This window comes from Cataglyphis hispanica, chromosome 1 (assembly GCF_021464435.1).
Source record: "Cataglyphis hispanica isolate Lineage 1 chromosome 1, ULB_Chis1_1.0, whole genome shotgun sequence".
In the NCBI taxonomy this organism is placed as follows: domain Eukaryota; kingdom Metazoa; phylum Arthropoda; class Insecta; order Hymenoptera; family Formicidae; genus Cataglyphis; species Cataglyphis hispanica.
Genome location: NC_065954.1, coordinates 3534158 through 3551496, shown reverse-complemented (window position 1 = coordinate 3551496; position 17339 = coordinate 3534158). Strand labels below are relative to the sequence as shown.

Here is a 17339-nt window from a genome sequence, read left to right as displayed (position 1 = left end):
TTACATTGTCGATCCCCCCTCCCGCCCCCCGCCCCCCGCATGCATGTCTTGTATTCCATCTCGTAAAATATTCTTCTCACGCTTTATAATACATTTTTATAGATTTATATAAACGTAAGTATACACGTAAGTAATACATTCGTCCTTCAGTTTCGAGTCGTGAAATGCTTGCTTGTGTCGGCGGAGTTGCCGTAATATCACCTCAAGAAAAGTGTCACCTGTGTGTTACTCTCGTCGCAAGTGCCAATTTTCCGCTCGGCTCGGAGATGTTGCGTCAATTCCGCGGGAAAAGAAATGACGCAAAATTCTTTTCTCATCGTCGAAAAAAATCGGACAAAAATGGAAAATTCTGCATTGTTGTTATTGTTATTGAAAAATGCATTTCCGCAGGCGAAATGCTCGGCGCGAGGCACACTACATGCTTCCGCGAGTTCGTAGGAAAACAGATAATGACTGGAATTTCGTTATTATTGCCGCAACGGGCGCAACGCTTGCGGGCCCATTCTGTCACCCGACCCTTCTTTCCAGCCCACCATTTCATGTTGCGTTCGTTCTCCGTGTAGAAAACGTAAGGCTGAAACGGCCTCATGTTCGAGAGCTGTCAGTTGTAATCTATAAGGTAGCTTCTTTGTAAATTTTCACGTGATATGATTGATGCTTTTTTTATTCTCTCGATTGAAGCATAAAGCAGGTAACTTTGGTGAAACAATTATCTGGATTGTTATAGAAAGAATAATAAGAAAAATATTTTTCTTTTTCACGAGAACAGAGAGCTTATTATTTACACCTGTTACGTTTGTAATGATTATTCATCTAATATTACTCACGCATTCTGCATGCAACTCCAATCGTATGCATGATATTTGAAGGAAAGAACAGATTACTTTAAAATATTCTTTAAACGAAGTCGCAAAACGTGAATGCATAAAAATGCAGATTGTTCATCAACATTCTCGCGTTCCTTCCTGCTTTATTAACAATCCGTACGAGACTCGCGATGCTGCATTCCTTTGGCGTTGATAATTAAACTGTGGAAAAACCGCGAGCGTTTTATCAAAAGCTAAATACTGATAAATGTTTCTACGTTTCCTTTTCAAATGATTTAAATTACAACAAAAAAGCGACAAAATTACCGAGACATTTCAAAAGCTAATATCTTCACATTACAAATGAAAGAAGGAAATATTTCTCATAAATATCAGATGTTCAAAAAAAAAAAAAAAAGACTAATGGAAATTGTAACGTGAAAAAAAAGTTGTAGCGACGCGAATAAACATACGTCGGAATCGCTGAGCGGGGACACGAATTGTTGCAAGGAAAAGTACTCGGTCATTTGCCTTTAATCGGTTGCCTGGTAAGATAAGCGCGCGATCGTAGCCGGAGTGAAAAGACAAGGACCCGGACTCGGACGTCATTAGGATACGTACGAAGAAAGAAAACCGCAGATACCGCGAGCCGATTACTAAGAGCTTGTAGCATGAGTGGTCCGTTGCTCAGCGCGTAATCGTGCGTTAGGTGCCGTCGATTCTATCCAGTCAGCGAGGAAAATGACTCATGCGACTCAATGTAGGTCGAGTATTTAAGAAAGCCTGTCTGAATATCGGAATTTTAATTTCCCCTTTAAAAGCCTACCTGTCGCGTTACATTTTGTCGCGCGAGCCTTCGCACTTTTCTTTAAACAGGATTTTATTCTTTTTTTTTTCAATCTCGCGAATTTCATTTCTCTCTGACTGCCAGATCCCGTCACTCCGTCCATCCGTCTCGCCATTACGTCAAAATTATCTCCGTAGCGTGCGAGATAACGGTAAGAGCATTCATAAGATACGTCTGGAGAGAGAGAGAGAGAGAAAGTTTAAAACTTTTCCAACCTTTCGTCTAACTTTTCGTTATCAAGGGACGTATAGGTGACAGGCCGCTGTGCGCGTGTTAATTTCATACCGCCCTATATTTGAACGACAATTCCGAGATACTTGCCTGAAAGTACCTCTCTCGCGCCTTTCCCACACCTAGCCAAGTCTCAGCGCGCTCTTGCCACTCGTGCAACTTCATTTCACTCCTTATCGTTCAAGCTCAGCATCCCACTGATATCGCGCGTCTCGATACACACTCGGCGAAAGTACTCGTGCGATTGCGACGGCGATGAATGATCGACTGACTACTACCTGTCGCGGATGACTCACGTGCGTAAAGATCTCCGGTGCGCGTAAGACGCGACGTATATGAATGAAAATAATACGCGTTGCTACGGCAACGAGGTGAGAGACAGAAAGAGAGAGAGAGAAAAAGAGAGAGGCGTGGGTGTTCGAGGAAGCATGCTTTTATGAATGAATCGACGACAATATCACGCGGATAACGCGTCTCAAAACGGTATATACTTAGTTTATAAACGCACCGAGCGTTCCCAGAAAGGATTTAACACCTTGTTGGTCATAAAGGGATTGATCAAAGCGACGTCCCTCGCAGTCTGTATCGACCACAACAAAGGCCGCCGATGCCGACGTGAATCCGCGCCCACATTAATCGCATGATGTAAAAATAGCCGCGTTCAACGGCTCGTCTTATCCTTGAAAAGCCTAATTTTGTCGGAAGCAGCCGAATAAATTTATGGTACGATCTCGTCGTGTGTGAAAATAAAAATAATTTATCATCATCGCGCATCGAATGAACGAGAGAAAAGTCGATTGATTGCGAAACATACGCAGATTGACCATGATTATTTTTTATGTGCTTAGCGAGAAGACTTCTCTGCGACCTCTTATCGTAACGATTATTATTATTAAATCCACGTCGCGTGTAAAAGCACTATCATTATTGCCCGACATGCGTGTGTGTGTGCGCGTGCATCGTTGCGCGCGTTTAGCGCGACAAATACGCGAGATATACTCCGATATTTTTTGCGCGCGTGGTAAAAGTTGCGTAGTCGAAGGTCTCGTCTGCGAAAAAATTCTCGCGGTGGAAAAACGCCGCGGAAGTGTGACGACCTGCTGCTTACAAATGCATGCGTACATATACGCGTCGAGTGAGCTTAAACATGTAAGTAAGCATGTTTAGCGATCGTTCGAGAGATTTGCGAAGGTTCTCAAAACGAGACAAGCCGCGCAAGACCACCGGAGAAGAAAGAATCCAGAGTCATTCTCCCCGCGAATTCGATAACGCTACTGTGATTATTCTGTATATACATAGATAAACAGACACACATACATGCGCAGCCAATAACCGGGGATCGCGTCGATTCTCAAAGGTTCTCTCTTTCTTATCAACATGTTTCAACGACTTTGTGTAAATTCACTTTAAAATCAGCTTGGGCGAAGATGAATGTTAATTAGCATCGCGGTGAAATCCATCATACGCGATGAGAAGGAAAAATAATTCTCTCATTTATTTGATTTATTTAAGGGATTAAATCACAAAAGCGATCCATGCCATGCACGCGCGCGCTAAACAGACAGACGGACAAACGAGGAGCGTTGTCGAAGCGCACGAGCGGAACTCTGTTTAATTCGATGAATATGATTGTAACCAAACGCGAGCCGCTTTCATTTGCGAACGATTAATTTTGCATCCGCATGCGCACGCCCACGTGTATCGAATTCGCGAATCATTGCGCTACGCCCACGTTCATCATCATCAGCGTCGCGTATATATTAGTGGTAATGCAACGAGATTTGCGGACTTCGTCCTATTATGTGCGAAAGCAGTTCGTAATTCATCGTCGATACGTTCCAACATAACGGCCTTGTTATCAACCTACACTTTTAAGCCGTTAACCCCATGCCGAGGGTTTATCTCGCTCGTTCTCAGAGTAATTGGCTAATCTTTTTTTTTTTTTCTCTTATTCTTTCTGCTTCAACGATTCGCGCGGAAAACACGCACTACATTATTACATGTCGTAAAAATGAACGAGGCAAGAAAATGCGATTCATCATCGACCTTGGATTCGTCGCAGCGTGAATGCTCTCTCTCTCTCTCTCTCTCTCTCTTCTTTCTTTTGCGCGAAAACATGTGGAAAATAATCGAGAAACCATAGAATAGCGACAATAAACAAAGCCAGGCATGTAAAGTCGGTGCATCGCGCGTCAGTCTCAGCTTGTAAATTCCATTACACGTCAAGGTATTCTACATAATCTCATTGGACGCATACATACATCTGTCTAATCAACGTAAATTCGCAGTTAGAGGATTTATACGAGCGAATGCGGCGAGTGCGCGCGCGGCCTGCTATTCAGTATGCGGCTTATGTTAGTTGTAAAACGCACCACGCTCTCGTTAAGTCGTTGACGAGCGTGCGCGAACGTGAGGAAAAATCGCAACGAAATCCCGGAAGGGAGGCAATCAAACCAGAATAAAATTTCCAACAATGTTTTTTTTTTTTTGCAATTTTTATACGAGTTTTAAATAATAAAATCATATATTTCCAAGCTACATTTTTATTTTTGTCCGATTGATCGATGAAATATTAGTTTCCGGCAATTTATCTATTTCAAACATTGATCGAAATCTATATTAATCTATATTAATAAAAGTTCAATATTATACTCACCTCCAACATTCTGGGAAATTTCTAGCCGAGTCTCAAAATATTCCCGTTAATTGTCTGCTCTCGCACCTCACGAGTTCTCGTGAGACACAACAATTATACTCCCTTTCAGCTTAAGTCGGACTCTTTGTCTGCCCGAGTAATTAATTTACATTCGCGAGATTAACAAAATCGCGACATTATTCCCGGCGACCTGTTTCCATACTCCAGGTGTAAGTGCCTGGGGATCACGGCGCCATTAACTCTCATTAATTAACGATGTTAAGATAACGCGATGAGTACTGCTTATTCTCGTATATTCCACTCACGTTGCATACGTTCACTGACACGTTCCATTTTCGAAATATTTAACAGCGTCGCGCAATTAACTCGACATATTAATATGTGGGACAAAAAAATAGCTCTAATGACCGCGCATTTTAAGAATGATAGTAACGTATATTTTTCATATTATCTCTCTTTATTCTAATTCCAAATCACCTCATTTAGCCTACATCTACGAAAGTGGCACGCGTCGTATTTTAAAACGAAATCAACGACACACGCACGATTACCTGCGTAATTGAATAGATTTGACCGCACATCGTTGTTCGACGGTCGCGACAATTAGAGATGGAGAAAGTAAGGAAGCGAGTGTGCGCTGATGAGTCATCGCCGCGGCCTCTAACGAGACACCTTCGGCGAAATGGTTTTAATGAGACGCTCGCTAGCCGCTATCTCGGCGCTTAAGCGCAACTGAATAAACACGGCTTCCAAGAATATTTACGGACTTGTCGATCGGTGCTCTTGGAAAATTTCGAGACATCTGAATGCTCGCGGTCAAGATTAACGTTTCATCTTCCCTCATATACGGAGAAAGTCCGTCTCGTGATTTAATAGCACGCCGGAATTCACATTCGCGTCCGCGCGGGAGATTTTCGCGGAAATTCTGTGCGATTGCAAACTATACGATCGGCTGGTTGCTTTGCCGATTCTGCGAGAGGCTCGATGAAATTAACATGCGATGTTTTTTTTTCGTCGAAGGAATGCTAATAATAAGTGCAACGGCGTTAAAACTGTTGGTATACAATCCGCCTGACAAAATTGACCGTGCATTTTTCTGACCTACTTACTTACATAATTGATAGAGGCGAGTCTCTTTTGATACACCAGCTCCGAACACACGCCCTAAGGACACGGCTTTTTGCACTTTCGCTTGATAAATTTTAATGCATCGTGGGGATCGCGTTTCTCGATCGAGCATTCCCCGCCCTCATTTCTATCTCGCGACTGTCTGTCGTATTTCGTATTCTTTAACATTATAGATATTTTCACGAATTTGCATATAACCGTTATAATTTTCTATATATTTTATCTAGACAATATTTTGCGTTTCGATCATAATTTCTCACTCGCTATTAGATTTCTATAACCTTATTTGTATTGAAAATTGAAGTTTGATTACTTTAGCGAGTTTAACTTCCCCGTCCCCGCAGAGTAAGAAGTTTTATGGTCGTTGAACATTTAGAAAAGTAATCAATGTGCAAAAGGAACGAGCGACGGAGCGCGAAAGTAAAACTCGTTGATTATTTTCTCGGGAGAAAAGAAAGAGGGATACTGTATAATTTCAAAACCGCTTCTTACTCTATAACCCCACGACAGTGATCTCCAAGGGGACTGAAGAATTCTCGAAGGATGCTTATCAATAAAAGCGCACATACTTTAGAACGAGCGATTTCTCTCTCGCGCAATAAATCCCGATAATACAACGAGATTTATATGGAGATTTATATTTCATCAAATTATAACGTATATGCATCAGTATCGACAATCGGTTTCTCCTCGTACATATTTAAGCGCCGCCAGCAACGTTATATTTCACCTCGTCGGTCTCCGACGTCAAATTAAAGAAAGTAAAAAAAACAAAAAAATACATCGCACAGAAATATCCGAGATACGCGTTTCTGGATATTCGATACATGGCGGACGCGAGTTGTCCTCCACTGCGTTATTAAATGGCCCTTCCTGTTCGACGTAACATGCGACTTGCATGTTAATCGAACAGATCTATTAACGTCGTCTCGATCGATTAGTCTTACCACGTGGGTGAAACACGACTTTGCGGCTGTCAATGTGGATTTCTTCCGCTCAACTCTACAAGATTTCTAACAACAACGTAAATTAACTCACCCTTCCCTTATCTTGTGTCTCGTGTTCTTTGGACCGCCTACTCACCTGCAAGAATAAACGGGGATTAGAATTACATTATGTGAATTTTTTACACATGCACTATTGTAAGAAATATCTGTCTTTCAAATGGCATTAGAATTAAAATTAAAGCAGCGGAATAAAATGGAAAATTTGAATTCCGCGAACAGAGAGTTTCTCATCTTGATTGACATGTGAGTTTTATGTCAAGCAGGTATGCGCACGATTTAAGATCGCTTTCGGAGGCACCGGACGAGCGATTCTAACGAAGGATCGCGCTAATAAAGACGCCAATAAAGTGCAACGACTGATAAATTGCATCAATATGTCAGTGCACTCTGTGGCGTGCTGATAAAGTCTATTAAGCTTTTGTGACTATCCGTCGCTCTTTGTCGCCCTGTTACGGGGAATTAGTCACCACACCAACTTCGCGGTACGAAAGCAATACCGGGTGAAACCAAAAGAACCTCAGCGATCAATATTTATCTGCTCCTCGAGAGAACAATAAGAGCTCTACTCCACGAGGGATATTCTTTCCTCTTTTTCTCTTTCTTTATGTCCCTTTTCAAACTGCATTTTTTTTTGCAAGCAATTAACCAGATAAATTGGAAAGAAGGTGCTAATTATAAGCGTATTTCTACTATGCTTTAAACACACGTACTTTCACCAAACGTCCTACTATGCGAAGACATTAATATCCAGGTAATTATCAAACTCTGCTTTTAACACATGTATTAAATTTTATCTCTAAAACGAGCTGTGTAAAGAAGGCATATTACAGATCAGATTAATTAAATATATGCGAGTCATGTCCACTTTTAATTAGCGATAAAACTCAGTGTCCACTAAAAATGTTTATGTTGGTGAAAACGATGGGTCAAAGCAGACGCTGTGTGAAACTTTCAAGAACTCTCTGTGCAAGAGTTCGCCTGCGAAATTCGTCGAAAAACTCGTATCGGTCTTGCGAAATCGATAGGGAAACCATTCGACCCACTAACTATCTGATGAATCGTCTTGTTGAAATTTTAGCGATTTGCGAATGTGACAACAGTGTCACATGACACAATCGAGTTACACACGGAAACGTCAGCAAACAGCAGCATTAAATCGCGCTACTGACACCGATAATATCGCCGACTAATACACTTCCCGAATGCATTTCTTACTCAACGGAAGAGCACACGCGTGACGTCGGCGGGCAATCTTGGTACCTTATCGGTAAAATTTGCGGTTTTTCGAAACGATCAGCAAATTCGATAATATGTAAATACATAGAATCATTTCCATGTATCATGCCCACGATAACACGAATGATAATATTCGAAGCTTTAAGTGGAAGTGGAGATGTTGCTTTCAACATTTAATATAAAACAAAAATAAATAAAATTTCAATACTCTTATTTTCTCATTTATTTTATTCGCCCAAAGCTCAGAAACATCAGACACGCGCGGTTCTTTACCTCGGGCGTATCCTTGAAGAATGACAGATCACAAATGTTTCTCCTTGAAGGAGAAACATCGAGTGGATCCCGAGATCCCGATAACGTCGGCGAAAAAATTACCAAATTTTTTTAGCGATACCGCGCGCCGCTAAACATTTCAGAGAAATCCAATTCATAATGAATGCAATAAAAAAAAAAGAGAAAACAAAACGAGTGATAAATGACACGATAACGCGCGACCGCCACTGCAGATGTATCGTTCTTGTGGCTGCTGCGAACCGCGGAATCCGCATAATGCCATTCTTTCATGCGCGATATCTGAAAGGTCGTCGCATTTCGCGAACGGTCCATTATCGGACGCGCGATAAGGATGCATGCTCGCGTGCAATTATCGATAGATGAGGAGGCTTGCATCCCCCATAATTCAAATCCAAGGCGAAGCGTTATGTTTTCTACTTTCCCTGATTACAATAAAGCTTCCGGAGATCGAGAATCAGAAGGAATTCCGGAATATACGCGCATTTCATAGAACAAAAAATCATGCACAGTTATCTGTCAGTTGATACAATCTTAAACTCCCGTCTCGCGATACGCTTAAAATTCACGCCCATACTGAACGTCCCAACAATAAAACATCGTGCTTTAAGATCTCACCGTGGAGAACTTGATGTTCAGGAAGTCGTAGTACTTGACCAGGAACTTCATTATACTTCAACAATCAGCTAGAAGAGATCCTCTCTTAACTTATACAGCAATATCGTGGCGATTATCGTCTACAGCTCTGCGAATATATTGAGAATCGATAATACAAGCCGTAAACGTACGAACGACCGGCGCGTGTGAGAAAACGTATTGCACTAAACCGCCGAGAGACGTAAAAGTGTCGGGGGACCTCACGATAAACTCACTATCACGCTGTCTATTATCAATATAACGAGAGAAAGACTCATCGACCAGCCTCGTTCTCGCAAGCCGTAAATTACAACGATCAAATTATTCGCCATGTTTCCGCAAAGAGATGCACAAATCAATTTTTCTTTTTTTTATTTTTATTTTTTTTTTTTTTTATCTAACGGGAGAGAAACGCGATTCATTGTTGATTGCACCGGTAATCCGAGATTAATTAAGCGTTCCAATGATGCAAATAGATCTTCTGCTGTTGATTAATCGTTCTCGATTTTTGAAAACGAGATCGTGACGTACGATGTAGACTTAATTGCGGGATTTTCCCATGGTTCAGAAGAAATATTGAATATAACTCTCGTGAACGAAAAAACGCGTAACGTTACGCAATCGCGTTAACGATAATTGGGTCGACGCGCGTTTACGCGCCTCGACTAACGAGAGGAACTGACGCTACATCGCATACACGCATCGGAAACGAACGTACACGTGTTACTGCTGCCCGTTTCGAACCGTCACTTTCTAATACACCGTGAAATGCAGTGCGCGGACTGCATTTGCAGGAATGCGCAGCATGTTGTTAATATGTTTTGTAGCCAGAGGGACGAGATATCGTGTGAGATTTTTTTTTGTCATCGCGCGAGTTATGAAATTTTTTCAGCGGAAAAAAAAAACAACGTGCGAAGAATCACGAAAGCTCCGCAAAGTTTATTTGACGTGCCTCGTAACGCAATTACTATTTTTTATTAGCAATTTAATCTGTTTTATCATCCGAGTGAATTAATTTACACGGTACACAACGCTTTATATGTTTATCTCCATCGTTAACGATATCGCATCAACTGCGATCTCGAAAAAAAGCGCTATCGGAAAAAAGAAACTAGAACGACAATGCGCCCTCGATTGTTCGATAATTCGCAACGTGTGCAAAGATCGACCCATTTTTTTCCCGAGATGACGGTACGATCGATCGAGCCCTCGGGAATGCGTATTTATTCACGCAATATCAATTAGTATCGAGATCGTCGCGCCGGCGTGGATTACCGTAACGATGACCCGGTTTATCAAGGGTCAAATCGATCTGCCGATTAATTATCCGGGACTGGCGTCTCGCGGAATAACTATCTCTCTCTCTCTCTCTCTCTCTCTCTCTCATTGGTCGATCAGCTGATTGATCTCGCGTCGCGCGTTTCGCGTTACGCAATCTGGTCTTCGTCGTATTTGAAGTTCGCATAAAACGGGAAATGTGCGCACGCACGCACGCATTCCGGTGCGTGTTTACGCAATCGCAGTCGCGGTCTTCTTCTTTCTATTGACGCGGCGTGATCAGCCGCGTTTATTTGCGGCAAATCGCGATTATGTGCACTTTTTCCTTTCGTCAACCGATAAAAGCGAACTCTTTCTGCCTTCCTCCAAATTAAAATAGAAAGACTCAACTAACACGGAGTTTTCAGTAATAATTGCTTCTCAATCGCAATGATATTTATTTAGAGTCGAAAAAAATATCAAGAAATGTAATAAACGTTACAGAGAATTCACACGTGATTTATCAATAATTTATATTAGATATTTCAGAATGATTTTTCCTGATCTAAAAGTAACAGATAAAATTAATGTTGACAAAGTTTATAAAATTATTTCTCATTTAAATATTAGTATCTGAGAAAATATCGTGTGGAGAAAAGATTACGAAAGTGTCGCAAATTACACCGACTTATTTTTATTCGCTAAAAAAAAACCACGGAACTCTCGCTATATAATAAACTATTTTTTTCCCATAGACACATTACCAGTTTCTCTAGTAAGCCACGGGCCAATTCAAGAATGTAGTACACCAACAATATCAAAAATTTACTCGACCGGTCACCGGTAATCATGATATTCGCTGGCGCGTCATCTTAGAAATGATTTCGCAGATCAAATCAACACAAAGAAAAAATGATAAAAGAGAATATTTAGACGGGAACAAACGAGCCTTAAAGTATTGATGTTTGTGCGATAAAATATTTAAAGCGCACCACTACCCGTAATAAGTCAAATTTTGCTGTCAGCAACGAAATTAGTTTCGATTTTCACTCGGATCCTCCTTATTGTTGTTAGTCCACCATTGATTTAGTAAAATTATTTTTATTTTTATTTATTTATTTTTTTTTTTAAATTGTATTATTACAGATAATAGTATATTTTAATAGAGTATATTTTATCGCACGAACTTCAGTACTTTAAAATTCGTACCACGCCTAGCAAGCTCGCGAACACTCATTCAATCGGGAATTACGCCGAACAACGTCAACGCGAAATTTAACACACCGGTAGAGAAAAACGCGCGCGTAAAATCGCCGTATTTGCGACTTCCGCGTGTGAAAGGCGCGATCTTAGAAACGACCTGATCGCAGAAACCACCTAACAAGCGTGGTCGCACGCGACTAAGGGCGACGGAGATTACATAACGTGTGCAAATGCGCAAGCCAAGCGAGGCCCATTCCGTGTCGCGATGTAGGCCTCAGCGACGTGCCAGAAACGAAAATACTCTCGGCGAAGAAGCAAACGAACGGCGAGAAATCGCGGGCGTTCCTCTTCGGCCGTTGCCGAAAACGGGGCTGCCGTCGACGATGTCGGTTCAGGTCGATGCCGTAAACGGCCGAGAGAAACGATCCCGACCCCGGATGTCGCGCGACCTCGTCGCAAGTTAGGCCAAATTCGTGGGCGCTGCTGGCCTCGAGACGACAATGAGGATGTTTAAATTTACGAGATCGACATTTACGATTATCGACATATTCGTTCGCGTTATCGAGTACGGATATTGCTCGATATTTCTTGCGAGATTAAGATACGTGACGTAAAGGCTCATATCTTCGTACAATTTCAATAAATATATATATTGTATCGTATAATTAGAATTTCGTTAATCTTCTATTTTATGGCAGTGCGTTTCTTCGATTGACGCTAAATAAATGCATGGACTTTACACTAGTCGTCAACATGCTTAATGAAATTGACCTCGTCTAGTCTCTTGGGAGGGGGAAGGGGAGGAGGCGTCTCTCACCCTATGTTCAGCTAACTGACACGGATCTAATAATTTCAACCGCGTACGATTTCGTAAACGAGTATGCGTGACGTGCGCGCAACTGTACGCTTCACGGAAGCGTTTTCTATGCAAGGGAGAACACAGTTGAGAGTAAAAGGTCGAGGGGCATTGTTAAAAATAATTTTTTTTTCGAGAGCAATATCGGCGTATGCATTTTGAAAAGTTCTCGAACTTTTCGTCGGGATTAATGTTTTTATTGAAAATATCTCGACGCCGAGCGTCGAAATGTCAGTGCATCCTTACTTTGCGAAAACGTACCTATGTATGTACATGTATTTTTAAAGTGTAAAAAATCAAATGTGAAATATCGAAAAAAAATATGGAGATGGACGATATCATGTTTCCAAATGACCTATCTCCCGTTTCTGTTTGCCTTCCTTCCGCATGTTAGTATTGTTACAATAACAAGAAAATGTAAAACGTATGGATTAAAATGTAAATTTATATCGCATGTGCTAGTACAAATTTTTCGTTAACATTTTATATTAAATGACCTGTAGTATTTTAGTGAAGCATAAAATCATAATGTGCCTTAAACAAATTTAAAGATTAATTATAGCGAGTTAATAGATTGCGATTATATAATATATACACGGTAACAAAAAGCGAATTTTCATCAAACAGCAAGAATAATAAAATTTTCCAATTGCATAAAAACATCAAAACAATTATGCGAACAATTTATTGCCGAATAACAATGCTATTTTGTTTTCACCGTTGACGGAGACAAAAAGTCCAATTAACTATTTTTGCGATATTGTGCGATCAGTTATACATGACATAACGCGTGTTCGTGAATTTAATAGCAGTTGCTATCGAATGCGTTCCCTTTTTATGCATCTCCCACCCAATGCCGAGTGGGGCGAAGTTCTATCCGTAATGCTCCTTTTAGCTTCTTTTCTCGCGAAACCAGTGTAACCGGTTGAGCGTAAGGCCGGTAGGTAACAAGCGCGCGTTCGTAAGTTCAATACGGCCCCTTGTGCTTTTCTTTCGTTCGCGGAATTTCATTAAATGTTAACATCAATTACCTGGAACTTCGGAACGGCGAACAATGAGAACGACGCACGTATTCTCAAATATGTATACGCTTTGATAAATTCTCATGAATTAAATCAATTATTTCGATAAAAGAGAGGAACCGATATAATAAAATTTTTCGAAAATTTGTAGAAACCCTTAGAGATAAGAAAATTATTTTTAGCAGAATATGATGTTTCATAATTTTTTATTTCTGAAGTAAAGACACATTTCAGAAAGAAACTATATTTAATGTATTCTTTTTCGAAATGACAGTTAATTAAAGTGCTTGGCTTTGCTGCACAACGAATATTCATGATAAATATATAGCAAAGTCGTGACGTATTCGTTCAATTATCGGAACAAGAGACATTTTACGGAAATTATATGCGAAACGGAGAGAAAGATAATCCGTGCATCAATATTGATGAAAAAAAAAGAATAAAAAACATCGGTTTATTGCGGATCGCATTTAATTACTTTAGAAATATCAGAGTTACTTGCTACAAGCAATCGTGTTAATAAATCTTTTAAGCGACCACCAGCAATATCAGAAAAAAATTGGAGATATTTACCAAAATGTCTTGTAGAGAGACCGGCATCACAGAGCAGGTTGACATATCCACCGGACAAGAATGCTCTCCGTTTTGACACCCGATGCCCGGTCTCTGTGCCCGTCACGTGTTAGATAGAGCGGATGTTGATTTACGATATCAACGTTCAAAGCCAGCCTCAGAAAGAATACTCGGCGTGGAAAAGGACACACTCCGGTACATATATCGACGCGAATTTCATTCGGTCGGAGCAATTTCTCGCCCGACGAAGCAATTTCTCGCGCGAGCGATTAATCTCCTCGGGGAACCTTTTCAGCGAGGAAAAATCGCCGTCGGTAAAACACGGCACGGTTATAAATCGAGAAACCGATATGATATATTCTGTTACACCGTATCAGCGGAATCGAGCCGCGCGAATTAGAAAAATGCAGTTATAACAAACGAGCGAAATCTCCGCTCATTGTCGGTACGGAGAGCCGCGATACCGTCAAGGAGATTAAAAGTCAGCTGCGAAACTCTCTGCTTTTCATCGATGAGCGGATTTTCCAGCGCCGTACATCGAGACGAAAAAGAAACTTTGAGTTTTTCGCACGTTTTCTTTTAAACTCCGCGTCCGAGAATCCCAGCGAACTGAATCTTTCGCGTTTTGATAAGAAAAAAAAAAAAAAAGAGAACCATGAAAAACGAGAAAGTGACGGATCACAGTTGGACTTACGAACGGCGATGGTAGACAGCGCCTGCAGTACTCAATGAATGAGAACAAAACCTCAGGCATGGAAGGAAGCCGGCCGTTGCGAGCGGATTTTAATTAGAGGACCGACCGGACCCTTCGGCTTTTCTCTCGGCGCGCGACAACACGAATCGAGGATGCGTGTGTGGTCTCTTCGCAAGGCCTCCTCTCTATCGCGAGTATAGAAGGAGGAGAAGAACCGGACTCACCTCGCCATCGCAGGAAGGTCGACTCGGTACTGATGCGTCTGGATTTCGCCGAAGACTCTCCCCCGACACGTATATTAAATTAAAAGCGCGAGGCATTGTGTGTAGTCTTCTCTCTTTCTCTCTCTCTTTTTTCCTTCTCTCTCTCTCTCTCTTTCTGTCACCAGCCCCCACCGGTAATCCAATATCGCGGCGTCAGGTATAATCCCCTACGTGAACGATACACGGAGAAAATGAAACGAGCGTATATCACGTGCGATGTGATGAGATATCCTTATCTCCGGCCAGTGACTATTTTTCGAGCACGTATGCCGATGCGTTTTAATTTTCCTTCCGGTATTTTCCATCGGAAAAAACCGTTAAAAATCAAGGCTTGTTCACGCGAATAATATGCTTTTTTTGGATGACGCGTTTTTAAATCTTCTTCGAATTTTTTGTGATACAAAACGTGACGCACACGTGAGCGTTCTATAATTAATTAAAATTATTATAGTCTCAATGGAATGTATATTAAGAAATATGCTGGATATAATTTTAACTTGAGAAAAGAGGAAGTGAAGAAAGATAAAGAATGAGAACGGAAAATAGGAGTAGAACATTTTTGACGATTTTTCATCCCGTGGTATCTCGCCCGAGAACATTATAATTCTCCGCCTAGGTACGTCGTCTTTGGTTATAAAATATAGGTGGTCTATTTTCTACATGCAGCGCGGATAAAAATAGGGGAAATGCCGCTTCATGCGACGTAACCAGTTTCAAATTAGAAACCGCTGTCGGAATCTTTTTCCCGCAGTTATGCCGTTCAGCTATGCCGAAGGAGAACGAGAAATACTCGTCGCGGTATCGAAGCTGGCGGCGATTCTGGCCCGATGCCAGGATAAAACGGACGAGGAGCGAAATCGCGGCGAATCCTGCGGCAAATGGCGAGGAAAAACTATTCAGATTGGGAAAGGACAAGGGGCGCGCGCGTAGAAGCCGCTTATTCGAAAATATCATGGCCATTCTCACCTTCTTGAAGCCGTGAAACGAGAATGCACCTACGTTCATCCGCATTTTATGATCTTCCTCTTTCGCTCCGAACAATGTCCGATTTTTCGCGAATAACGATCACGTTCTCCAGATACTTCGTATAAATGTCAAGAGCTTCCAATTATTAGCGATACTTGTGCCCGATGATTTTGAATTCCGCAATTCCTGACTGCAAATCATCTCGTTAGAGAGAAGAATCAACTAGATCAATATTTCCCAGTAAAATTTGATCATATCAGATAGTAATTATCAGATAGATTCTTTCAAATCTAATTGACAATTATGACAATTATGTACACCTTTTATTATTAAATTATAATTCTATTCTTTTTTTTGTCAATTAAAAAATTACAAATACATTATTTAATACCTTAAGAAACTGATCTTGAACAGATAAAAAGATCTATTAAATTTAATATCAAGATAAAATGAACAAAGATAATAATCGATATATGGGACTCTTTTTTCTCACGGAGCCCTTAATCTCACCGTACAGGGATCACTAAATTTCTATTTGTAGCACTGTCTGGGAAACACTGAAGACGATAATCCACGCGAAACGAGCAACCGAAAGTGGTCGACCGGTTCCTCGGCATCCGGTGGATGTGGAGGGAAGAGCCCCGCCGATCGATTTTCGTGGAGCGTCTCGCCGAAGGTCTCTCGAGACGTCTTTCGGGCAGGATGGTCGGCCGTCCACTGATCGAGATGCGTGCAGGTCTGAATAGCAGCGTGTACGGGCGACGATTGTGACGCGTGAGCGTGTGCGAGCGGGCGCGTGCGAGCGGGTGCGTGCCGAAACATTCGCGCTCTCATCCGGCGAGCGCGCATATTGTAATTTCTGATTAATATCGTCGCTGGAATGTCATTGTCCGTCGTCGTGATTTCCGACGTTTTTTATTACATGTGTTCTCAACGCGCAAGGACTCTCTTCTAATCCTCTTTAATCCGCTTCAATTTTAATGCTCGTACTCGCGTTAGATAAAAAATTTTCCAACAATACGATGTTCTTTTATATTGGATTTTATAAATTAGATTTTTTAAGTGAATTTTTTTTGCTATGTTATGTATAATAATATGCGTTTCTTTTCAAAGTTCAAAGGTTCAGTTCTGCTGAAGGAGAAAATCGCTGTTACTACGACAAATAAGATAATAGTGTTTGCACAGAAAAGAGTATGTAATGTACGTGTTTAAACATGGTAATAATGAATTTAAATGGAAGTTAACAAAGAACGTCCGAAACTGCCGCGTACTGCAGCCGCATGATATATCTTCCATCTACAATAAAGCGCTCGGGAAGAACATCGTTCAAGAACGCCCGCGCAATGATAATATGCACCGTTTCCGCCGCATTGGACTTTAGCTTTTGTACAAAGAAGCGACGTTGCTCAAAATGCCAGATTACTCTCTCAAGCCACATTTGACATCAAACACGATTTTCTTTGAAAATTCTACTTTAAAGACTGAAAAATTTACAGAGGCGATCGAGTAGAATGATTAGATGATAAACTGTGAATTTTTCGTTAATATAAGATAAATAGGATTTGCGCTGTTGTTAATTCTTAGGATATCAAGCTGTTATTATTCTCAGAAAATTATTATACAATTGTATAATAAAATAGATAATATATCTAAAATATCGTAATATT

The 17339-nt window shown here is 41.0% G+C and overlaps 1 protein-coding gene across 5 annotated transcripts in view; it reads right to left on the bottom strand.

Annotated features, from left to right (window-relative positions):
* The window catches only part of LOC126852706 (probable serine/threonine-protein kinase dyrk2), a 142953-nt gene that overhangs the window by 43322 nt on the left and 82292 nt on the right, over positions 1-17339 (bottom strand). For 4 of the 5 annotated variants that reach the window (XM_050597770.1, XM_050597779.1, XM_050597761.1 and 1 more), the window contains one exon: positions 6707-6751. The exons of the other annotated variant lie outside the window; for it this stretch is intronic. In XM_050597770.1, coding sequence (XP_050453727.1) covers positions 6707-6751 — 45 coding nt within the window. The remainder of the gene's footprint in view (positions 1-6706; positions 6752-17339) is intronic. 5 annotated transcript variants of the gene reach the window in all.